This window comes from Podarcis pityusensis (assembly GCF_964106645.2).
Source record: "Podarcis pityusensis genome assembly, chromosome: 13".
Classification (NCBI taxonomy): Eukaryota; Metazoa; Chordata; class Lepidosauria; order Squamata; family Lacertidae; genus Podarcis; species Podarcis pityusensis.
The window spans coordinates 15,617,427-15,642,413 of NC_138038.1; the positions used below are offsets into that span (position 1 = coordinate 15,617,427).

General features: G+C 46.5%; 2 protein-coding genes across 11 annotated transcripts in view; one reads left to right on the forward strand and one right to left on the reverse strand.

The window, feature by feature from the left end:
* The window catches only part of ZNF385C (zinc finger protein 385C), a 159,780-nt gene extending 149,562 nt beyond the window's left edge, over positions 1-10,218 (forward strand). For 8 of the 9 annotated variants that reach the window (XM_080976819.1, XM_080976821.1, XM_080976823.1 and 5 more), the window contains 2 exons: positions 1,556-1,669; positions 2,498-10,218. In XM_080976819.1, the coding sequence (XP_080832945.1) occupies positions 1,556-1,669; positions 2,498-2,719 (336 nt within the window). In that variant the 3' untranslated portion in view covers positions 2,720-10,218. The remainder of the gene's footprint in view (positions 1-1,555; positions 1,670-2,497) is intronic. The other variant, XM_080976818.1, reaches the window with a different exon arrangement.
* A 735-nt stretch (positions 10,219-10,953) lies between these two features.
* On the reverse strand, positions 10,954-24,171 carry NKIRAS2 (NFKB inhibitor interacting Ras like 2). 2 transcript variants are annotated; one of them, XM_080977141.1, is made up of 4 exons: positions 24,069-24,171; positions 22,605-22,735; positions 17,714-17,955; positions 10,954-13,548 (listed from the first exon to the last, which is right to left on the reverse strand). In XM_080977141.1, exons 2-4 carry the CDS (start codon positions 22,696-22,698, stop codon positions 13,309-13,311), a joined length of 576 nt encoding a protein of 191 aa, XP_080833267.1. In that variant the 5' UTR covers positions 22,699-22,735; positions 24,069-24,171; the 3' UTR covers positions 10,954-13,308. The 2 variants fall into 2 exon arrangements, with proteins under 2 accessions (XP_080833267.1, XP_080833268.1); XM_080977142.1 differs by lacking the exon at positions 24,069-24,171 and adding an exon at positions 23,738-23,853.
* Positions 24,172-24,987: the final 816 nt, after the last annotated feature.

Consider the following 24,987-nt stretch of genomic DNA (forward strand, 5'->3'; position numbering starts at 1 on the left):
TGATACTGAAAGACAAGAATAGTGGATGCATATTTATTAAAGGGACAATGAATGGTAATAATAATTTTTTTTAAAAAAAAAACAACCCTGTTCTATATTTGCATCAAACTAGAAACAACTTGACTTTTGTTCAGAATGTATGGTTGTAAATTCAATAAATTTGCTGAAGGAGAAGCCATACTAGGGGGCGACTTCAACCTTAATGTACAAGGAGTTGAGCAAGGGTGCCACCTGGAGGAGCTTTTTAAAAGATAGGCAAAAATACCCTCAAACTACTACAACTCTTCCAAAAATGGGGCTTATATGATTAAATGGAGTGAAGAAAATATATTTTAAAAATCAGTTTTTGTGAGGATGATTAAGGAGGCAGGAGAGGATATATTACTTAATCATATCCTTCCTAACTTGCACTAGCAAGTTCCATATTCTAGCAGAGTTCCAAACATCCCCCTTTTTAAATTACGCAGCGATCAGCTTGTTGCTGACTCATCTGAGTCTTACTGTTAAAGATTCCTTCCTGGTAAAATCCCTTCTAATCCCTCTTTAAAAGAATAAACACAAGAATCTGTTTAATGTTAATATAAAAGTAGCTTACTCACAGATTCATTCAGGTTCACAGACATATCCCTGAAGGCAGGCTTAGGTTACATAACAACTAGAACTATTCCATAAAGAAGTTAGTAAAAAGAAGAAAAAATCTAAGTCAAGGGTACACAGTACGGTCCTACCTTGGTTTTTGAACAGCTTAGTTCTCGAACATTTTGACTCCCGAACACCACAAACCCAGAAGTGACTGTTCTGGTTTGCGAACTATTTTTGGAACCCGAATGTCTGATGGGGCTTTGGTTTCCGAACGTTTTGGAAGTTGAACGGACTTCTGGAACGGATTCCGTTCGACTTCCAAGGTACGACTATATTAAAAAAAGTGATGGCACTAAAACATTCTCTCATAAAACATCTGCACAGAATTTGCCTCCTTTTATTCTAAATTATGTACATTGCAATCACCTAATAAAAAAAGGTCTCCACAATTTATTAGAACACTTAACCTGTACCCGTCCTGTGGAATGCCCTCCCATTAGATGTCAAGGAAATAAAAAAGCGATCTGACTTTTAGGTAAAGGTAAAGGGACCCCTGACCATTAGGTCCAGTCGTGGCCAACTCTGGGGTTGCGGCACTCATCTCGCTTTATTGGCCGAGGGAGCCGGCTTACAGCTTCCGGGTCATGTGGCCAGCATGACTAAGCCGCTTCTGGCAAACCAGAGCAGCGCACGGAAACGCCGTTTACCTTCCCGTCGGAGCGGTACCTATTTATCTACCTGCACTTTGATGTGCTTTTGAACTGCTAGGCGGGCAGGAGCAGGGACTGAGCAACGGGAGCTCACCCCGTCGTGGGGATTCGAACCGCCAACCTTTTGATCGGCAAGTCCTAGGCTCAGTGGTTTAACCCACAGCGCCACCCGCGTCCGTTTGATCTGACTTTTAGAAGACACCTGAAGGCAGCCCTGTTTAGGGAAGTTTTTAATGTTTAACGTCTGATGTCTCCACCCACAGCACATGAACAGCAGGCGGCATAAGGACAGACTGGCAGGGAAGCCAGCAAAGCCCAAATACAGCCCATACAGCAAGCTGCAGAAGAATACGGCCCTGGCAGTGAGTATTCTGAAGGTACTTGTCACTCGAGGTGCTGACCAACTGCGCGGCTTATTGGAAAATACCTTTAAAGAGCGGCTGGAGCTATGGGTTTGCTCTGGGGATCCTGGTCCCCCTTCTTGGTCTAGGTGCTGAACAGTCTGCAGCACAACTTCAGGCATTGTTGTCGCTGGGAAGTTAGAGAAAAGTAATGGCATAACATGGGAGAAGGGCACTAGTTCAGCCGTAGAGCACCAGCTTTTTTAAAAAGCTGAGCAGTCAGCTTTTGAAATCACAAATGAAACCGTAGGAAGGCCGATTTTATCCACATCTTTTTGAATACATTCTTTTTGGGAGGGGCTCAAGTGTTATTAGGTGTGGTGGGTGGGCTGCTAACTGTAAACTGTAAGCTGAATCCATGGTCCAAGGCAACAACAGGATTTTGGGGACATTCTCAGTGTTTTACTAAGGTTTTTAAATACTTAACATCTATAAAGAGCGGTGCCGGGGCTTGAGTTTGCTTCGGAAGGTACAGCATGACCCTGGAAGCCAAGTCCACAATCTCGGACGTGGTTCGGGTTGGCCTTACTGCTCAGTATGGCAGAAGTGCCCTCTGTGCATGCTCAGGAGCATTGTTTGCCTTTACTGCTATTTCACACCTTCCAGAGCTGAGCCAAGGCTTTCAAAACAGATTCTGGGCTTGGGGCCTAGTAGGGCCCGGCTTAAGTTAACCGCTAGAGATTTAAAGTCGTGGTCCACTGTGTCCCCCTCTCCTTTTGCAGCTCGTTGATTCACGTGGTGCGTGTCTCTCTCTTTCTCTTTCTGTGTGTCTCTGCCCCCGCCCTCCTTCTCTCCCTCCCACAGTCCAAACTGGCTTTGCAGAAGCACCTTACGAAGACCTTGGCTGCACGGTTCCTGCCGGGGCCCCTCACCCCAGCCACCATGTGTGCTCTCCCCAGCCCGCTAACGCTCCGACCAGCTGCCGCTACCCTCTTCCAAGCTCCCATCTTTGGACCAGCGCTTTTCCGAACCCCCCCAGGCCCTGTGCGAGCGGCTACAGGCCCTATCGTCTTTGCCCCCTACTAGAGAACTTTGGCACGGTTTTTTTGGTTCATTTAGTTAACCAATGTGGGGAAGATCAGGGGAGAAGCAGTACAGGGAAGGAGGGCATCTTAATCAGGCTGTACTCTGAGCAGAGGCAAACCAGAAACCTTCCACTGCTTTAAGCGCCAATCTTTTCATCTCCGTTTCCGCCTATGTCATTGTTTCAATTACACATTGGGGAAAGAGAGTGTTCCCCTCTGTCCGCCTGTGTTGTCCTCCCTCTTAGTTTCAGGCAGGCCTGCGATGCGCCAGGTTTTCAGGCACTGGTTGATCTACCTAGAAGCACAACCCACCTTATCCAGGTGAGCAGGTGGAGCTTGTCAAGAACATTTGGTTCATTAGAAATCTGGACATCTGGAGGTGCCATTTTACACAGGGTTACTGCGATCCAGGAGCCATGTGAGATTCAGTGTCGGGGGTTTGCTGGGTGGTGAATAACTGAGGTCCAAAGAGGATGTGATGTGGGATTGGAACTACTCACCTTTTCAACAAGCAAATGTGGGGGGAGGCCAGGTTTAGATTGGGGGGGCTCTCCCCGCATGCCGTAGCCCTGATCCAGATCACTTCCTGCCCCCCCCCCCGCTGCTTTTTCAAAATAAAGAAGACATAAGGAGTTCCTGTCACAGAACCTTAACGCCATGTCTGCTTGGTCCTAAGACTCTGGCATGTAGGTGAATGTCAGTATTTCTCCCTTTAATGAGAGGTACTAGAATACCCCTGTACTACTGAAGGGATTGAGCTAGTTTGTTGAGTAGAAACATTAGAGGGAAAATGAGGGTATGCACAAAAGGAGTATTTCTCATATGAACAACATTAGTTACACACACAGAGAGTACAGATTAAACCCTCCCCACCATCTCAAGCCTTAATGTTTAATGTCAGATGGCAAAAATATTTTTTTTAAAAAAAAGTTTTCAAAGTGACCAAATGGTTTTCAGATTAGGAACTGAAAAGCCCAGATTTTGGTTTCTTCTTGGGTTCATGTGTGTGTTTAAAAGAGAGAGAGAGAGAATGTGAAGGAGTATTGCATCAGTTTTAGGTGCAAAATGAGCCAGAACTTTGGTTTTTTTCATTTTTTGAAACAGTATTTTTATCCACAGCTTTGGAAAGTGAATAGGATTTAGATGTGCTTTGGAAAAGGAGTATCCAAGAGCCAGGAGTTCTCAGCTATTAGGACCACTCATACTTTACATGACACTTGTGTTTTTTCACACATGCAACAGTGTCTGGTGTCATGAGAGTTGCAGCATGTGAAGGGAAGGTTATGTTCTTTAAACACGTAGTGAACGTACACCAGGAAGTCATGAGTGTCCCATCACGTGTCCATGAGTGTTTAGAGATGTTAGACTCCTCTTTAATGTTTTACATATTCATGTCTGTGCAGTATGGATCATCCCCCAAAGTAGGGTTCAGTTGGGCACTACTGTTTGGGGAAGGAGGTTTGTGTGAAATAGGAACGTCAGGGAGCATTTTCAATAGATCTTGCTGGTGTTGTCTGTGTGTTGGTGGATACCCAGATTTCGGCTTTTGGTTGCAGAGTTGAGAAGATAAAAGGCTGCTCTTGGGAACAGCTTACCAAGAACCAGTTCCTTTGTAACGCTTTTGCATCTATCACAGATCTTGCAGCTTATTCCTAGAAAACACTGTGAGCTGAAGTCAGATCCCTGGATACTTCAGGTTCACTCTAAACATCAGCCGCTGAGTTCCTAGAATCAAAAGGCTAGAAATAATTGTAAACTACTGTCCTTTCTCCTATGCTGCAAGATAGGATGGGATCATCCTTCTGCTTTCCCCTGCTCTTTACTGCTGAATCGGAGCAAAGATCAGTTGGGTTAGAGCGGGTTTTCCTGGGGAAAGCAGCGGCACAAATGGAAAACCAAGTTTTCTAGGACAAGTGAAGTGTGGATGAGCCTGCTGTCAGCCTGCACAATCCACTCCACAGACTGGAATAATAATAATAATAATAATAATAATAATAATAATAATAATAATAAAATTTATTTGTACCCCGCCCATCTGGCTGGCAAGTGCCTTCAAAGCACAAAGCTCTCTGTTCCTTTAGCAAGGGAAGCAGACTGCATGCTGGAAGGAAAATAATAGGAGAGCCCTCCGTCATCAATGGCTGCTTGCACACCTTACACTGAAAGCACATAGCTGGGGAGTGATTCGCTTTGGTTGCTTACCAACTACCGCACTTCTGCGCCCAACAACAGAAACAGGAGGTGAATTGGTAAAATGCCCCACCACCTGGCAGGAAAATACAAACGACCAGTTTACCAAGTGGTGACAGGTGCACCCCAGTAACATTACCCCTGGGTGAACTAAAATGCAAGGACATGCACACTATCAGAAGTTATTATTAAATTTGCCAGACAATTGTGTATTGAAGAGAGAGTGCCCTAAAACCTAATAGCCACTTCCTCCCCTTTGATTGTCTTAGGGCTTGGTGCATCAGCAGACCAAAGTGGTACTTCTGCCACAAACTGACAGGTGCATCAAGAGAGGGTTCCAGGAGTCCTACCCACCTGGTCCTCCTTCTGTGTCCAAACCTAAACCTACCTTGCCACTCCATCCTGTGCCCTTCTCAGCCAAGTGGTAGAGCCCCACAGCTGCTTCCCTCCCTGAATGCCACCTCCTTGTGTAACCCTGTCTTTTTTCAGTTCTGCAAGCTGTCACACAGTGGTCTTTTCCAGCCCTGCCACTTGAGCTCCTCTAATTGGAGGTGGCAGAAACTCAATTTGGGACGTTGTACTCACCAGGCATGTGCTCTGCCACCACTTAAGCAGTGGCCCCACTCCATCAAGTGTTGAGTGCTGGCTACAATTCTGAGAAGTCTCTTCTTTGCTTGGGGCACCACAGATTCTAAAGACTGGGGGTGCCAACACTGAAGGAAAACAGCAAGTGCAGATGATCCTGGGCTTCAGTGTTGGGTACAAACATCCCAAAGGAATCTGGACTGGCTTCTGCTGGGATTCCGAAGAGTTGGCTGTACAAGGTTATGCAAAGCAGCGGCATTTCTTTGCGGCCAGGTGTGGTGGTATTCTACTGCAGAGGTTTTCAACCTTTTGGGGTCCACAGCTCCCTTGAACAACTAACTTCTTTCTGCGGCACTCCTGTGGGGGCTCAGGAGCCTAGTTATGCCACCCCTTGCCTGCAGAGCCGGCAGCCCTTCACCCCTTTTCAAATACCATTGAATGTTCCCTTAGCTTCTTCTCTGCTCCCCTCTCCTTGAGTCCTCTGGGCAGCCACAGCTGTCGCCCCTGGTCTCTGAACTGCCTCCCCCCCTAACTGCCTCCCCACCTCCCCTTCTCAAAGAGAAGTGCCTCCTCGCACTGCCCCACAGGGGCCTGAGGAGCACCCCCTGGCCATCCCCAGAGGCACCATTCGCCTGGGGAGCTTATAGCCAGGGCTGCTGCAATAAATAGCTGTGCAAGCCTTTGGGAGGCAGAGACGTGAGAAGGCATCAGAGGAGGGAGGGAAGGACAGAGGCTAGTGTTGCCCGCGGCACCCCTGACCATCATTCAAGGCACCCCAGGGTGCCACGGCACACTGGTTGAAAACCACTGTTCTACTGTGTTTAAGAGAGCTGTCAACAGACTTTAGTCTTATAAACCCAATAACTTGAGGGCACTCCTGAATGCAAACGTATACCCAGCAGCTGTCCCTCAAGGATAATTATGGACCCTACTGGAATAAAAAACAGCAAGGTTGCTGGCCATAATGAAGCAACGAGCCATTCTAATCTATGCAAAAATACTAATGAAGCGGCTCGGTTCTTCTTGGGTTTCTTTGCCTGTTTCTGGTTCCTGTACTGTGCTTGTTTCTACTGTATGACAAGGAGGGAGCCCATAGCGCGCGCGCACACACACACACACACACACACACACAGCACCATAGTTTCCTTGCTGCAGTGGTCTCCTTGTTGCAGCTTTGAAATGTACCTTCCTGTCCCAGGGGACACTAAAACCCATTTCCATTTATGGCAGACAACATCAAAAATGTAAAATAGGTTCGTTCAAGGAATCAGGACAGGTTAGCCCTACTCCAAAAGTAGTTACAGTGCTATAACAAGCATATTTAAAGTCTCAGGGTGTAGATCTCACGGGTTCCTTTATGCTTCAGAGAATGCACACAAAATGACATTTCTCTCCATTTGTGTGGCTTTTCAAACATGAGCTTTTGCCGTTTCCCAAGCCAGTAGATGAAGCTCAGCGGGCAGCCTGCCATCTGACAAGAAGAAGCAAGCCAGTCTGATTTGTCTCCCACTTCGGTGGCATTTTGAGAGAGGACTCTCCAGTTTCAAGAGAGACTAGATCTAGACGCATCAAAGAAACGTTTCAGTTAAGCACATTGCAAACTTTGTATGAGAAATCGTGTTGGCCAAAACGGCCCTCTGGTGTCACAGTGTTAGAATGCATAAACAACATATATAAAGCGTTTTTTTTTCTTTGCCAGTGTAGCTGAGTCCTGGGGATGAGGACAGATATAATTTTGGTAGAGGGCAGGAGCCAATCTGTAAGCATCTTCACTATGTTCAAGACAAGTGCAAGTCTTTCTCTCCAGTGCCAAGTTGGGGGGGGGGGGGCTAGTTCTGCAAGCACACTTTGGATTATGCCAATTGGCTAGTGCCCGAGACTTCACCAAGGCACACACTCCAACCTCCAGATCAGGCCTTGTCCACACTTCCACTTGTCCACTGCCTAGAAAGCAAGGGTCTGAGCAGCTTCCCGCTTGACCTGTGCTTTCCCCTTTGCTCCATTCATTTCCCAGGGAAATCTCACTCATTAGGAGTGCCGACATCTCTAATGAAGTCAGGTGTGAGGCGGGAGGGCACGGTTTGGGGAAAACGGACTCACAAGCCAAATTGGAACCTGTGCTATACCTAGTTAGGCCTGTAGAGTAGAGATTCCCCCACACCTCTGTTAGAAGGCAGAGAAAGGACAGGTTTGGTGATAAGAGAGCTAGCAGATTATGCGAGAAAGCAGGGAGAACTACATTCAGGACTGGGGGGGCTTGTTACAAGCCCTAGAAAGTTTTAAGAGTCATGACAGGTATACACTTTAGCCTCATTTGGGGATTGAGTCTGTTTTGGTGCTAAACTGGACAGGGCACTTCTAGTTTGCACACTTCTGGAGAGGAGCTGGTACTCTGGGAGCTGGAGCTGGTGATGAGAATATCACCGCTGAGAACAGATACCCTTGACCTCCAACCCTCTAGCAATTCAGCAAACTCTGCAAACAGACCTATGGGTGTGGGTACTATTTTTATAGTACCCACCTACCCCTTAACTGCAGTCACAGCGAGTTTGCCATAAGAAATGTGTTTTTATTTCGCCCATTTGCTGTTATTTTTGCTTCATGCGGTAGACCTGTAGTCTTGCTTTGTTTATGCAATGTTAAAACCACAGCAAAGTCATGAGATTCTAACCCTCTGCTCACCAAGGAAGAACACCACCTTCACCCCATGGCTCTACATTGCCCATACAAAGAGAATGGGCCTGATTCGATTACGGAGAAGGAAACTCACGTGTAGAATGAGAGGGTCTCCTACCTAAACTTGGACGGTGTTAACAAACTGTGTTTCTGTAGCATGATGCTCTCCAAATGGATTGAAAACACAACCCCCAGCTACCGCCCAGCATTCTTGATTTCTGTTGCATCTTCTTCCGTTTCTGTTGGATGTTACCAATGCCTTTCTGTTGTAGAATCCCCTGAATGTTTACTTTTCTGTAAGGTGCTTAGTTTTAGCTGATGCCACCCTTCCTAATTTCAACAACCCACTAGCTTGTCCACTGGGCTCCCCTCTGCTTTTCTTTCTAAGTCGAGGCACTCCAAAGATAACGCCCATCGCTCATGTCTCTTTCCCTGTGTTATTCTCAGTCCTCCTGATACCTGGCCTATCACTGTGCTTTCCGTTCCAGGTTTTACAACGGTGCATCACTGTGCTTCCCTTTCTGGAGATACAAAGTAGGTTAAGATACTTTACTGGGCCAACCTAGGGCTGCTTCACTCTTTGCGTCTGTAATGTGCACAACAGAAAATACGTTGCAGGTACCTATATTTTTGAAAAACGATGTGGACATGTGACAGACACATATTTTAAACAGTGTGTATACACACCAGGGAGCCGCAGTTGGCGTTAGCTTCCCACTGTCTCTCTCTCAACACACTCGCTCACAAGGTGTGAAGACATCCCTAGGTTGGCATAGGAGTATGAAAACTTTTTGAGTTTCAAGCAATTCCTTATCGGGCAAGATAGAGAGCATGCAAATTACCAATAGGTGAAATGTTTGCATTCCTGATAACGGGCTGTTTATTTACAAGCTAGAAAAATCTGCATTGCCCATACTGGGCTGTTTGTAAAGCTACATTCCAAAAATGGCTGGAGAAACGTACACCTAGCAACACACATCTCACCAAGCGGTCAGCATTTGCAAAATAGGGCATTGGAGCTATAATAGTAGCGAGCAAGAGATCTCTGCTCTTTAAACCACTTCCTTCCCTTTCTCTCCCTGAAAAAGTGTTCTAGGTTCATCTTCGGTCTATGTGGTTCTAGGTTCATCTCCAGTCTATGTGGTTCCAGGTTCATCTCCATTCTGTGCGGTTCTAGGTTCATCTTCATTCTCTGTGGTTCTAGGTTCATCAACATGCTTCCCATCTTCATGGTTCAGAATTGTCCTATAACAGCTCAATTGCTGTGCCTCTCTTTCTGAGTAGTCCTACCTAGGCTTGCCAACTGGTTGTCCCTATGGCTGTGCTTCCTTTCCTCCCTTTCGGAAATCTTTCTGCCCATGCCCCGTGGTTTGTTTCTCCCGCCTTCGCTCTTCGTTGCCCTGCTCACAATGGTAGGTCTGGGGAAATGTAGGGAGCTACGTGCCAAGCGCTGGGCGCACTTCGAATCCCAGCGGTGCTGCCTGCAGCTTCATTCGCTACCTTAATATTTCGCGTAAAGCCATAAGACCTTCTGACCAGACTCTCGGCCTAAAGGCAGCTGCCCTCCGCTGCCCACTCCGGCGCTGGTGTTTCGAAACACTCGGCACTTTAACCCCGTTGAAGCCATTCCTTCTGCTAATAATATAGCAAGAGGCTGCTTTAGGAACACAATGTGGACGCTTTCTTCCGTCGCCCCTTTTTTCCTTTGTATCCAAAGCATTAATGCCTTTGAACATAGCATATAATGTACTCCAGGTAGTAGGTAGGGCGCCTAGGCCATAGCTCTCAGTAGTGTGTGTGCCCCCACCCTACCCAAAAATGTAAATTTTTCTTCTTTAAAAAAAAAAAAGGAGTGATACGTAACCATGTTTGATCCTTAAAAAAACAAAAAAGTGAAAGGAAAACCCAACACAAATGTAGGGACTTGGGCCAGTACGTTGTTCCCCCACTCCACCCTCTGATGGTTCAATGTATATTTTTGATGTACTATATATAAATATAAATATATAAAAATGTTGAGATTTAAGTAAAAAAAAAATATTTTGATAACCATTGCTCTACTGTGTTACTTGGTCAATAAATGGAACACAGGTGAATGAAGAACAACTCTCGGCTCATTGGTTTGTTGTCGGATGATGGGGCAGAGAGCGGCTCAGGCAAGACCAGCTGGACTGGCATAGCGTGATCTGCAGCCACCTCAAAAAAGTGTCCGGAGCCTTTTGAATCCCTTCAGCAGACTTTCATGTATCCATTGCGAGTTTGCATTGCCTGTTGGCGTTGGAATTTGCAACCCGTTTTCTCTCTGGCTCTGCGGCAGATTGAAGCAGCATTGTAAAATGGGTAGAGTGAGCTCGAGTAAGGTCTACACAAACTGGTCTACACAAGTCAGCAAAATGGGGCTGTAAATCTGGACTGCACCACTTCAAATTGCAGCTGGGTGGAATCTCTTCCCCTATACAAAAGAAATATACGTCTGGATATGGAAAACGGCATCTAGGATGAAGGGTTCAATTCTAGGTTTAACCCTTATATTGGGGGGGGGGAATCTGCTCCTGCAGAGAGTTGCTGAACTACAATTCTCAGATGCCACCCCTACTCCACATCTGTAGTGTGTGCGCGTGTGTTTAAATTTCTAATGTTACAAATCTAGCAATAAGTAGAAGGGAGTGCCCATGATGGTCTCAAATCCTCTGTAGCCTTTATGTAGTTCAGTGCATCTCTGAGCTCAGCTGCCTGTCCAGATTCTACCATTCTTGAACAGGAACAAAGTGCCAGGGCTGCTCATTGGTTACAGATTTATTTATTTTTGGGTGGCCAATTATATTTTGCAAAACCAGTTGGTTTACATATATTTGCATATTGCCCAAATAAACATGCAGCCTAACTATCACCTCGGTGGAAGACACCAGTTTTCAGTGTGCAGGAAGAAAGTGCAATAACCTAAAACTTTTATTAATAAAAGAAGTAATAATATATTCTGCATTCCTCATAATAGTTTTACACACCAGAGCTAAAAGGATTCCAGTACACTTATTAGCTGTTATCATAACCAGCGATCTCTGGACGACTATTATACCTTCGTTCTTGATCCCAACTAAGTAGTGATCTTTCCTTGGACATCGCTCGGTGGAGTTTACTTCCAAGTAAGTATGTATAGGATTGCAGTCTTAATTTGATGCCAGTTGTCCAAGAAATTGCTTATAACTGTTCCTAAACCAGATTGGGAAAGCAGGGTCACTATGTTTGGAAAAGCTATTCATGAGATGTCCAAAATCAAACCCATCTCATGTACTGGAGTGTTTTTAAATATATATACAATCATAGAATTGTAGAGTTGGAAGGGACCCTGAGGATCATCTGTGTAGGAATATGCAGCTGCCCCATACAGGGATCAAACCTGTGGCCTTGGCATTATGAGCACCACATTCTACCCAACTGAGCAATCTATTTAACCAAAATCGGCTTTCCTAAAGCGTTAAATCCCATTCCTGGGATGACACTTTCCCCATACGTCTGTTTGTTTGTTTGTTGAATTTATATACTGCCCTATACCTGTAGGTCTCAGGGCGGTTCACAGAATAAAATCAAAATATAAAACCACAAAATATATAATCAAAATAAAAACAACCCAATAACTCCCTCCCCCCCAAAAACACATTTTAAATGGGCATTGGATGTCAATCAAATCAAAAAAAGGCCTGGTTAAAAAGGAACGTTTTTGCCTGGCGCCTAAAGATGTATAATGAAGGCACCAGGCGAACTTCCCTGGGGAGAGCATTCCACAGGAAGGGAGCCACTGCAGAGAAGGCCCCGTTCTTGTGACCTCTCGAGGAGGAGGCACAAGAAGAAGGTCCTCAGAAGATGATCTCAGGATCCGGGTCGGTTCATATGGAAAGAGGCGGTGTTTGAGCTATTGCGGTCCTGAGCCGTTTAAGGCTTTAAAGGTCAAAACCACCACTCTGAATTGGGCCTGGAAACTAATCGTTAGGAAGTGCAGTCGCACCAGGATCAGCCTTGAACTTAAGGCATTTCACTGTTTGCTTTTCTTCCATCCACAATTACTCAGCATTCTCTTCTCAATAAACAAATACAAGCCTTTCTGCAGATATTTCCTGCTAGCCCAGAAGTCTGGGAGATAACAGATTAGCTTGGCCATGAGCTTGCTCCCATGTTGAACAGCACATTCCACTGTCCTCATTCCCCCCATAGCCTTGCAGCTTCACCCTATAGCATTCATCCTCCCTTGGTGGGCAGGAGGAGAAGGAAGGGAAGGGAACTGAATCAGGGTCACCACTGAAATGGGGTCGGTCAAGGAAGACTCCCCTCTCTGCTGCTCATGCTGCTCTTCGGGACCCAAATCAAAAGCAAAAATTTGGTACCCTTAACACAGGTTTCCAAGGCTAATATCAAAGCCGCTTGGAAAATAAGAATGGCTCCAAACATGGTTGAATATTCAACCATGGCTGGGTACACATTACCACTTCCTCTGACTCGTGGCACTTCCACCATTCGTGTCTGAAGCCAAATACACGTTAGCCACAATCCATCTGTATCCTGTAGTTTCTTGAGAAATACTGCCGTGTGGTGTTTCCCCCTCGTCTCAAACCAACGCCCACCCCACTGGAAACATAAGCTGAGGTGTGTACACTTGTGAAAGCCACTGCACATTCAGACGACAACTTCATTGAATGGGATACTTTGCTTTGGATGCAGGAAAACAGATCAGGTAACATGCCTCAGGTTAAGACATCCCCACCCTCTCTCTGTAAAAACGCGGACTTGAATCTCAGTGAGGAGAAAGCAACCTCACTGTGTTTTAAGCCACCAATGTGCCCCTAACCCGTGACAGCAACCAGGCTGCTCTCTGTTTATCGCACAACACACCTGTTGGCACTTGACTCAGGCAAGCGGTGTCAGCGTCAGACATTTTCCCCCCCATTCAAGTCAAAAGTGGCGTCCACTGTGTACTTGTGGTGTTCTCCTTTTTTTAAAAAAGAGGGGGGAACATGCAAAGAGAGGAAGGAAAGAAGTGGCTCATCAGGTATCTGCTACTGGGTGTTCCCTTTTCACATTGGCTCAAGGTAAGGACAGCCCTATGTGCATGCAGGTCCACGAGATACAGCGGGCACAGCACCCGAGTCACCCGTCCACGGAACCACTGCTTTTGTTCTTGCGGCTGAGCGGAAAGGCGGACTTGCTCTGTGGCTGCGTCATCTTGCTGGCAAGGTAGACAAAGGGCTCCATGAGGGTCCGGCGGTCGGCGACGGAGATTTCCCACAGCTTCACTTTCTCGGCCTTGGCCCAGTGTTGCACTGCATCATGGTCCACACGTCTCTGCTCCTGCAAGTCGCACTTGTTGCCTAAGACCACGATGGTGACCTATCGCAAACGGAACAAAATGACAAGTTTGCGTGAAACAAATGAGAAATGCACAGATCTGCACATAAGCAAGGCTGGTGGGCCCTTCCTCCGTCACCAGATTAAGGAAGCGGGATAGAGGGGCAACCAGTTATAGGCAAGTTTCATTCTTGTATAGCCAGTGTGGTATAGTTGTTAAACAGTGTTGGACTAGTACAGGGGTCAGCAAACTTTTTCAGCAGGGGGCCAGTCCACTGTCCCTCAGACCTTGTGGGGGGCCGGACTATGGGGGGGGGGGATGAATGAATTCCTATGCCCCACAAATAACCCAGAGATGCATTTTAAATAAAAGGACACATTCTACTCATGTAAAAACACGCTGATTCCCGGACCATCAGCGGGCCGGATTTAGAAGGCGATTGGGCCAGATCCGGCCCCTGGGCCTTAGTTTGCCTCCCCATGCCTTTGGCCATGAAGCTTGCTGGGTAACCTTGGGCCAGTCACTGCCTCTCAGCCTAGCCAGCCTCACAGGGTTGTTATGGGGATTAAATGAGGAGGAAGAGAACTGTGTATATTATTATTATTATTATTATTAATACCCCGCCCACGCTGGGTGGCTCCCAACAGAATATTAAAAACACGATAAAACATCAAACCTTAAAAACATCCCTAAACAGGGCTGCCTTCTAAAAGTCAGATAGTTGCTTATTTCCTTGACGTCTGATGGGAGGGCATTCCACAGGGCGGGCGCCACCACCGAGAAGGCCCTCTGCCTGGTTTCCAACCTCACTTCTCGCAGTGAGGGAACTGCCAGAAGGCTGTTGGCATTGGACCTCAGTGTCCAGGCTGAATGATGGAGGTGGAGACGCTCCTTCAGGTATACTGGGCCATATACACTACCTTGATCTCCTTGGAGAAAAGGTGGGGCATAAAGGCAAAAACGAAATAATTTCCTTTATCAATAGTTTGGTCAGGCTCAAAAGCCAAGGGGAGGGAGGCAGTTTCTCCACATGAGTACAGTGGTGCCTCGCAAGACGAAATTAATTCGTTCCGCGAGTTTTGTCGTCTTGCGATTTTTTTCGTCTTGCGAAGCACGGTGTCGGGAAAGTTTTGGAAAAGCTTCAAAAATCACCAAAGTCTTTAAAAACCTCAAAAAAGGCTACCACACCGCGTTCTATCAGTTGCTCCTCGAAGTCAAGTCGCAACTGTATTAACGGTGTTAAGAAAAAGGAAACAAACTTGCAAGACGTTTCCGTCTTGCGAAGCAAGCCCATAGGGGAAATTGTCTTGCGAAGCAGCTCAAAAAACAAAAAACCCTTTCGTCTAGCGAGTTTTTTGTCTTGCGAGGCATTCGTCTTGCGAGGTACCACTGTGCTGGTGTTTATGGTAGCCGCTGTGCCTTGAAGCTCTGAAGTTGGTGGGAACGACTCCCAGGACCCGAGTCAGTGAGCAGGACTGGAAGCCTGGGGTTGTGGAGCAGGAAAGAGTCCGACTGTTTTGTTGCTTGTTCAGCAATAGCAACCTAACCTTCCCCTGTCAGGAAGGTACAAGATGTGCTCTCAGTTCATGGGACATGATAGCTAGACCTAGCTCAGGGTCAGCTCGAGGTTTTAGTGGCTTTTCTTGGTCAGTTTGGTGGAGTGGGGAGAATACACCCTCCCCTCTAGCTACACCCTTTCCCCCTTTGGCCTTTCTCCTAAATGCATTATTTATGAATGCTCATAGCAAGATGACTCTAGAGCACTGTGGCTGAAAGCTTTTTGATGCAAGTTTAAAAGTGCTTATTGGTTTTTCCCTCACGTGTTAGTTTATGGCCCTCAAACACAGCTGTTATTGTTTCTGCAGGCCTTGACCCAAATATTCCCAAAGCTTGCCCGACCTGAGAGACTAGCCAGACCTGAGCCCCAGAGTGCATTCTTCGCTCCTCTCCTCAGCAACAGTCCTCATGTTTTTCCATGACTCACTTTAAATCGAGCCGCGACCTTGTAGCGGGAACTGACCCGTCAGTTGAAGACAGGCCCTTTACAGCATGCAAGAGAATCTGTGGCATCTCTTCCACACCGTATAGTTAAAGCACATGACCTCTCATGCTCCTCGCAGAGCTATAATTACCAGAACCCTTAACAAATTACTGTTCCCAGGATGCTTTGTGGGGAAGTCACATGCTTTAAATATGCTTTAAATCATGGGTAGGCAAACTAAGACCCAATCGCCATCTAAATTCGGCCTGTGGACGGTCCGGGAATCAGCGTGTTTTTACATGAGTAGAATGTGTCCTTTTGTTTAAAATGCATTTCTGGGTTATTTGTAAAGGTAAAGGGACCCATGACCATTTGGTCCAGTCGTTGCCGACTCTGGGGTGCGGCGCTCATCTCGCTTTATTGGCCGAGGGATCCGGCGTACAGCTTCCGGGTCATGTGGCCAGCAGGACTAAGCTGCTTCTGGCAAACCAGAGCAACGCACGGAAACGCTGTTTACCTTCCCACTGGAGTGGTACCTATTTATCTACTTGCACTTTGACGTGCTTTCGAACTGCTAGGTTGGCAGGAGCAGGGACCGAGCAACAGGAGCTCACCCCATTGCGGGGATTCGAGCCGCCAACCTTCTGATCGGCAAGTCCTAGGCTCTGTGGTTTAACCCACAGCGCCACCCATGTCCCTGGGTTATTTGTAGGGCATAGGAAGTCATTCATTTCCCCGCCCCCCCCAATATAGTCTTGCCCCCCACAAGGTCTGAGGGACAGTGGACCGGCCCCCTGCTGGAAAAGTTTGCTGACCTCTGGTTTAAATGTATGATGTACAGGCAAGCGCATTTGAGATTGGGGGGGGCCACGGCTGTGTGACATAAGCACGCCATGTGCACACTTCATGGTGCGTACTGACATGTCATGGCTTACGCACACGGCGCAAGCACGTCCCACAGAGTGTGAATGCATGGCTGCTGTGGAATTTGGAGGCGGCCTGGTCCCCTCCTTGAAAATTGTGAGGGAGCCTTGCCCTCCCCTAGATTGCGCCCCATGACCATGTGATGCTAATCTGTAAAGCGTTGGAGGAAAGGAAGTTCAAAAACTCAGGTGGCCTCTGTGGCCCGGAGTGCCTTCCATCAGCTTCGGCTGGTGGCCCAGCTACGCCCCTATCTAGACAGGGATAGTACTGTTGTACTCAAGTTTAGATTACTGCAATGTGTTATATGTAGGGCTGCCTCTGAAGACGGTTCAGAAACTTCAGCTAGTGCAGAATTCAGTGGCCAGGTTGCTCACCAGAACAAGATGGTTTGAGCATATTACACCAATCCTGGTCCAACAGCACAGGCTACCAATTAGTTTCTGGGCCCAATTCAAAGTGCTGGTTTTGACCTATAAAGCCTTAAACGGCTCAGGACCGCAATACCTCAAGGACCGCCTCTTTCCATATAAACCTACCTAGACCCTGAGATCATCTTCCAAGGCCCTCCTTCATGTGCCGCCTCCTCAAGAGGTGCGGAGGGTGGCAACACGAGAACAGGGCCTTCTCTGCAGTGGCTCCCCATCTGTGGAATGCTCTCCCCAAGGCGCCTTCATTATACACCTTTAGGCGCCCGGCAAAAACGTTCCTTTTTAACTAGGCCTTTGGTTGATCTGATTGACATCCTATACCCTTTTAAAATGTGGCTCTTTTTTGTGTGTGTGGGGGGGTGAGGTTATTGGATTCTTGTTTTCCTTTTGATTTTATATATTGTGATCTTTTCTGTGAACCGCCCTGAGACCTCCGGGTACAGTGGTGCCTCGGGTTACAAACACCTCGGGTAACAAACACTTTGGGTTGCGGACTCCGCTAACCTGGAAGTAGTACCTCAGGTTAAGAACTTTGCCCCAGGATGAGAAAAGAAATCGGGCAGCGGCAGCAGCGGGAGGCCCCCCATTAGCTAAAGTGGTACCTCAGGTTGAGAACGGTTTCAGGTTAAGAACGGACCTGCGGAACGAATTAAGTTCGTAACCAGAGGTACCACTGTATATAAATTCAATAAATAAATATATAATAAAAGCCAGATATCTCTAGACCAGGAGTGGCGACGTTATGGCTGTCAAAGGGACTCCGTTATCCCACGGCACTGGCCATCTTGAATGGGGCTGATGGGAGTCCAACTACACAAGTTGCCCACCTCCCACTTGAGGACCCCACCCACCTTTCGATGTAAGAGCACCAACCTCCTTTTTATCCTTGCTCTTGTCGATCTCCTTCTTCAGAATCTCCACCCTCTTGAAGGACTCCTTGCTGTCAATGCTGTAAACCAGCACGTATCCATCGGTGCAGGAGAAGCAATGCTTGGGCAATTCCAGCCCATCCCTCAAGCCTCGGGTGTCGTAGAAGCGCACCAGTTCCCGCACCCCCCGGTCCGTCTCGATGGAGCCCACGTAAATGTCCTCTTGGGTTTCGATCATCTCTGAACCTGCACACAGCCAACGGGACAGAGGGCAGCCATTACTGGACACGCAGAAATTGTCGGGAGTGTTTTCTCAGAAGGATTCGTTCTCTCCATACTACTCGCAGCAGCCGGGGCAGTGCTTTTGTTAGGCCAACCAGAACAAAATAACACGCAAGCTCTTGAGTTCTCCAGAACTCTTCCATCAGGTAAACTAGGAGTTCTGGAGAACTCATAATCTCGTGTGATATTTTGGCAGCTGGCCTAATAAACTTAGTACCCTACTATGGATTTAGGGTTTTATTTACAAATTGAAAATATCGTACACATGTTCACAAAATATTGTGTAGTTACCGTATTTTCCCGTGTATAAGACGTAAGTTTTTTTACCAAAAAAGTAGGTTTAAAATTGGGGCTCGCCTTATACACGGGTAGTGCTGAGGGGTGTTTTCTTAATTTGGAGTCCCCCAAAATAGGGGGTGTCTTATACATGGGGGCGTCTTATACACAGAAAAATACGGCATACACAATATTTACCTTATGCTTTGCATAATTTTAAAAATACATATAAATAATGTAATTCATTTAAATACAGTTATTTGCACCCTGCGAAGCTTAAAGATGAGAGAGAAGAGCCTATTCATATCTAATTGATAATTTCCCCTCCTTTATAGCAATTATCTTATAATTATTCCAATTCTAGGAACCCCCACTTCCTTTCTTCACATACCAAGTTACTAAATTCCACCTGGTCATTATTTCCATACAATGCTCCTTTCTTTCATTTTTCTTATGGGCCAACACCGTTACCTTTACTTTGTACAGTAGCCAGAGAATCTTTTGCTAACTCCCCGCCCACCCAAAAAAGCAAATGTCTCTGCAGTTGCTATCAGCATTTGGAAGAAATATTCCATTAGTGCCTGTGAATAATTTCCTCCAAATGCAAATCTCAGTTCTAGAAGAGGGATATTCCATATGGAAAAAGTTACATGCTCTCTCCACTCCTGATCTGGTAACTACCAGCCCTACTAAGCTGATGGAATTTGCCTTTAAAAACAAAACAAGCAAAGATGCATTTAATGTCATATTCAGTTTGGCCCTAAATAACTGAAGCATAGTGCCATTGGTGCATCTCTATGCCAGGAAAAAGCAGCACCTGTTGGATTTCTGCCTGCCATGCAGCTGTTAAACGCAATTGGACCTGTGCTAGAGCGGGGAGAACCAACCCTGATGGCCATACTTTGTGTCAGGGACCAGGGCTGTGTCCACACTCCGATTTGCCCTGCATCGGGTCTGTTCCTACCACTGCTTTGGAAAGCAGTGCAAAAATTATGTTATACACTATCCATAAAGGTAAAGGTAAAGGGACCCCTGACCATTAGGTCCAGTCGTGACCGACTCTGGGGTTGCGGCGCTCATCTCGCTTTACTGGCCGAGGGAGCCGGTGTACAGCTTCCGGGTCATGTGGAAACGCTGTTTACTTTCCCGCCAGAGCGGTACCTATTTATCTACTTGCACTTTGTACCTATTTATCTACTTGCTAGGTTGGCAGGAGCAGGGACAGAGCAATGGGAGCTCATCCCGTCGCAGGGATTCGAACCGCCAACCTTCTGATCTGCAAGTCCTAGGCTCTGTGGTTTAACCCACAGCGCCACCCACGTCCATACATGTTCTCTAATTTCTTAGGAAATACTGCATTTTTGTGTGTTTCCCCCTCAAACCAGCTCCAACCTGAATTGAGAAAAAGAACGACCTAGGGCTTATCCGCACTTACAGTGGTATCTCGGGTTAAGTACTTAATTCGTTCTGGAGGTCCATTCTTAACCTGAAACTGTACTTAACCTGAAGCACCACTTTAGCTAATGGGGCCTCCTGCTGCCGCCACGCCACCGGAGCACGATTTCTGTTCTCATCCTGAAGCAAAGTTCTTAACCCAAGGTACTATTTCTGGGTTAGCGGAGTCTGTAACCTGAAGCATATGTAACCTGAAGCGTATGTAACCCGAGGTACCACTGTACTTTTTGCCCTGCTCTTTCCAGGCAGAAGTCTGTGATTTAAAGATCTGTCTCCAAGCACCCAGGGTTATCTTGCTCCAAGCATTCCTTGCGAAAACCGCTTTTCAAAGCTGAATTGGAGCAAATGTCAATTTGGGTTTTCTGCGGATTGCTGTTTACTCCGATTGAGCTTTAAAGAGCGAGTTTTTATGGGGAAAGCTCTGGAGCAAAAAGGAAAAGAAAGGGTGCTCAGACACAGAGCTTTTAATTGCAAACCATGCCTGGAAAGATCGGAGGAAAGGTAAATGTGGATAAGCCCCTAGCTGCACTTTAAGCCAGTAACTTGGGAAGACAGGCGAACTAATGCCAGTGTACTGAAAGAAGCAAAGATCACCAGTGTTGAAGCAACGATTCTTCAACATCAACTTCGTAGGACTCGTCATGTTGTGCGGATGCCTGATTATCGTCTTCCAAAGCAACTACTCTATTCCGAACTTAAAAATGGAAAGCGTAATGCTGGTGGTCAACAAAAGAGGTTTAAAGACTACCTCAAGGCAAATCTTTAAAAATGTAGTGTAAACACGAACAATTGGGAAACACTGGCCTGCGAGTGCTCCAACTGGAGAACAGCCTTTACCAAAGGTGTCATGGGCTTTGAAGACGCTTAAAAGCAGGACGCAAGGGAGAAATGTGCTAAGAGGAAGGCACGCTTGGAAAATCCACACCGTGATCAACTCCAGCCCGGATACCAATGTCCCCACTGCGGAAGGACGTGTGGATCCAGAATTGGCCTCCACAGTCACTTACGGACCCACTGTTAAAACCGTGTTTATGGAAGACAATCTTACTCGGCTACGAGTGATCGCCAAAGAAGAAGAAGAATGCAGCCTGAGTGCAATTGCTATGTGGCCCAAGGTTTCTGTCTTCTGCAGTATTTGGTTTGCCCCATATTCACGACTGGTTGAGACAGATTTACCTGTTGTGTAAGACTCCAAAGCTGCCTCACCTGTCTGCAGTTTTCCTGCCAGCAGCACTCAACTTCTTCCACATTTTTCTTGACACTCTGCCTCTGCATTTTTTTTTGTCTCCAGAATTCAGTTTTGTCAGCCGACCAGCCTTTCGGCCCTTTACCCACCCTCAGTATAGACTCCAGGCTTTTTTGGGGGGTGGGGGTGGGGATGGGCGCTCTCAACAACAGTATCCTTTGTGGGGGCCCTTAACCTGAAAGAGGGGGCGGGTTTGCAAACTGAGAATGATCTTGAGCTGCATTTGATCTTCTTAGGTGCTCTCTACAAAGTGGAAATGGTAATACAGTCATACCTCAGGTTACAGACACTTCAGGTTGCACGTTTTCGGGTTATGGATGCACTGAAACCCGGAAGTACTGGAACAGGTTACTTCCGGATTTCGGCACTCGCACATGCACAGAAACGCTAAATTGCACTTTGCGCATGCGCAGAAGACCAAATCGCAACCCGCGCGTGCGCAGACGCGGCGCTGCGGGTTGTGAACACTGCAGGTTGCGAACGTGCCTCCTGCACGGATCACGTTCGCAACCCGAGCGTCCACTGTAATGCTAGGGTAATGAGCTCTCTGCTGGCCTTGGGCCTCTAGCAAACACCCAACCGTCTGTGTTCTCCTGCCTGCCTAACTAACACAACATCGAATTCCCTCTCTCTCTGGGTTCCGTGTAACCCAGTCAAACTGAACTTCCACTTTGCTCATGATTCTGCACTGCATGTTAACTTTCTAGTGGCTATATATTTAATTCTTCAAGCTGCATCGCTAGGCAGTTTGCAAAGAATCAAAAATAATTATTAACCCCCTACAAACAAAACAGAGTGAACGGCACTTAACGAAAGAACTAACCAGCTGAGCTGTGGGTCAGACAGAAGAGTGGGATTCTGCACCCTCTCCAGAAGACCCGCCAATGAGAGAGAGAGGGACATTCATTCTGGAGCTACAGAGTAACTGATAGAAACACTTTACTTCTTGCTGCAACCTTTTTGTGAATCAGGGCCTGAGAAGAACATTGGAGCTGAGGCCAAAGGGTGGTGAAACAGGTGACACTCCCCAAGAAACATGGGACTGAGGCTAGGATATTTTCTCCCTGGCCACTTGGAATCACTCCCAATGATGTGCAGGATATACATAGGCAAGCAACAGACGCTTTTTAATTTTCGCAATGGCTCTGTACAGTAAATTAGCCTTAAAAAATGATTTAGGCTTGAACAAGCAGGATAGTCATACCCTCTAACATTTCTCTGATGAAAATGGGGAAATTATTATTATTATTATTATTACCCCACCCATCTCTGAGTGGTGTCCATCATATATAAAAACATAATTAAACTTTAAACAAAAACTTCCCTATACAGGGCTGCCTTCAGATGTCTTCTAAAGGCTGTATAGTTCCTTATCTCCATACCCTCCAACATTTCTCCAGTGAAAACAGGGACGTCCTACCATACCCTCCAATATTTCTCTGATGAAAATAGGGACGTCCTAAGGAAATGCAGGACATTCCGGGATCAACTCAGAAACCGGGGCGGCTTCTGTAAATCCAGGACTGTCCCCAGAAAATAGGGACACTTGGAGGGGGTCTGAATTAGCCTTAAAAACCAGTTTAGGCCTGAACAAGCAAGGCTAGTGAGCTGTGCCCAGCTGAATGCCAACACTCACCGACCACATGGTTCCCATAGAGGAGCTGCTCCAGGATAGAGGTCTTCCCAACGGACGCTTGCCCACATACTACCACTTTGCAGCTCTTCCCCATCTTCTGGTCGGTGGGGGAAGAGGAAGAATGCAAGAAGCTGCAAATGGAAGGCATGCGGTGAAAACATACATACGCATACAAACACCCACACATCTCTGTGTGGGCGCAGGAGCAAAGGATGCACCAAAGGACATCGGTCTGTCTAGCTCTGTATGGTCTATGCGGACTGGCAGAGGCTGTCCAAGGTTTAAGGCAGGAGTCTGTCCCCAGCCATACCAAGAGGAGCCGGGGTCTGAACCTGGGATCAACTGCATGCAGAACAAACATTCTGTCGCTGAGCTATGTGCCTGAGGCTGTTTTTTGGAGTTTCAGGGAGGGACTTCCAGCAGAACAGCCAGGCTGCCTGGAGCCCAGGTTTGTACCAGCAAATTGGGGGAAAGGGCGTGAGCAGGAATGCAAGCGGCCCTAAAAGGATCAGTCGTCTGGGGAAAGACACACTGCAAGGTCCAGCAGTCTTGCTTTCGAGTGACCCCCGTCAGGAGCTCTAGAAACTTATCTCCAGCTCTGCGAATCCGATTCACACATTTTATTATTTGAGGAATGTATCGTTCCAATGCTGCGATGTATCAAATGTTATCCTGCAATCTGATTTAATCACGTCCCTGCATTTATTTATTTTTTTAAAAAAATATTAAACAGTTTCAACATAACAATTTATCAATCCAGGCATTCAATTACATTATTTTTTCCCTTCCCCTCCCTCTCCCACCCAGGACTTCCCTCAGCTCCCCTCTCTGGTTTCTTTGCACATATTATTCTCTGCATATTATAAAATTGTACATATCCTTGCCTTGTCTATCATATATTCAACTAATAAACTTGTGGGTGTTTATTCAAAACCTGCTAAGGAGTCCAAGTCATGCGTTTCTTGCCCATTGCAAGCATTGCACAGAAAAGAAAAGTTTTCATTGTTGTTGCAAAAAGGTCGCTGTTTTCATCTTGCATACATTTTCTACGTCACATAGAAGTGTCAAATTTCACTAGACTTTTGCCCCACTATTCCTAATCCTTTTTACTCCGTGCCCAGCAAAGGATTCACCTTGCATCGAAGAAGGCTCTAATTCATAAAAGGTTATGCCAACAACGAATGCATTCCTCTTCAAGGCACTGCCAGACTCTTTTCCTTGTGCGTCATACAGGTATGCTAACCAGAAAGCCTGGACTGGTGGCTGTTCCCTGTTGGGCCTGTGCACAGGTCTGCTGTCACATAAACGAGTGGCATAAACCCTTGGTATGACGTGAGCATGCAATTCCACACTGATCATGCTTTTCTAAATGGTGCATCCTGTTTTGAGAGCTTCATCTGAGAAAGTTCGGCTGATCCTGACAGGCTGATCAGTGCACACCTGCATGGGGCTATATAGACTTACCTTCCCAAGGCGCTTGACCCTTTGTTTCCTTACTTTCTGCCTTCAGCTTCAGCCTAGAGAGGAACTGAGGGCCAACAAGTCAGCGGAGCTAGGAGAAGTGGCAGAAAGAGAAGAATGCAGCCCACAGCTCCATCTAGGGTTGCATGTGAAATGTTGCTTTGCTATGCTCTGCAATTGTCAAGGGATCTTCAGATGCAGAACACTTAAGACAGCAGCATAAATTGCACAGTGCGGAAGAGTTTTATAGTGCACAGTTTGCATTTCTGTGGGATGGGGGAAATGGTGGAATACTACAACAAAGAGAATGGTTATGTGCTGTATGTAATGTGGTCATGTACAAGAAACTACAAGAAAGAAGATTTCACCTAAACATTAGGAAGAACTTCCTGACAGTAAGAGCTGTTCGACAGTGGAATTTGCTTGGAGGTCTTTAAGCAGAGGCTTGACAACCATATGTCAGGAGTGCTCTGATGGTGTTTCCTGCTTGGCAGGGGGTTGGACTCGATGGCACTTGTGGTCTCTTCCAACTCTATGATTCTATGATTCTATGTATGTATGTATGTATGCTGTATGTAATGGTTATGTGCATCTGTATGTAATTTTTTCACAATTAGCTTATGAATTCTCTGCCACAAGGTGGATAGCCACTGGCTGCTTTCCCCTGGGAAAACCTGCTGTTAATAATAATAATAATAATAATAATAATAATAATAATTATATCCTGCCCTCCCCAGCCGAAGCTGGGCTCAGAGCGGCTAACAACAATAAAAGTAACACAGCATTCTAAAATCAATTCATTTTAGAATCAATTCAGAATCAAATTAATGGCAACCATTGGGCTAGAGTTCTGTGAGGATTACCAAAGGAGGGGGTCATGCTGTGCCTTGGCCAAATGCCTGGCGGAACAGCTCTGTCTTGC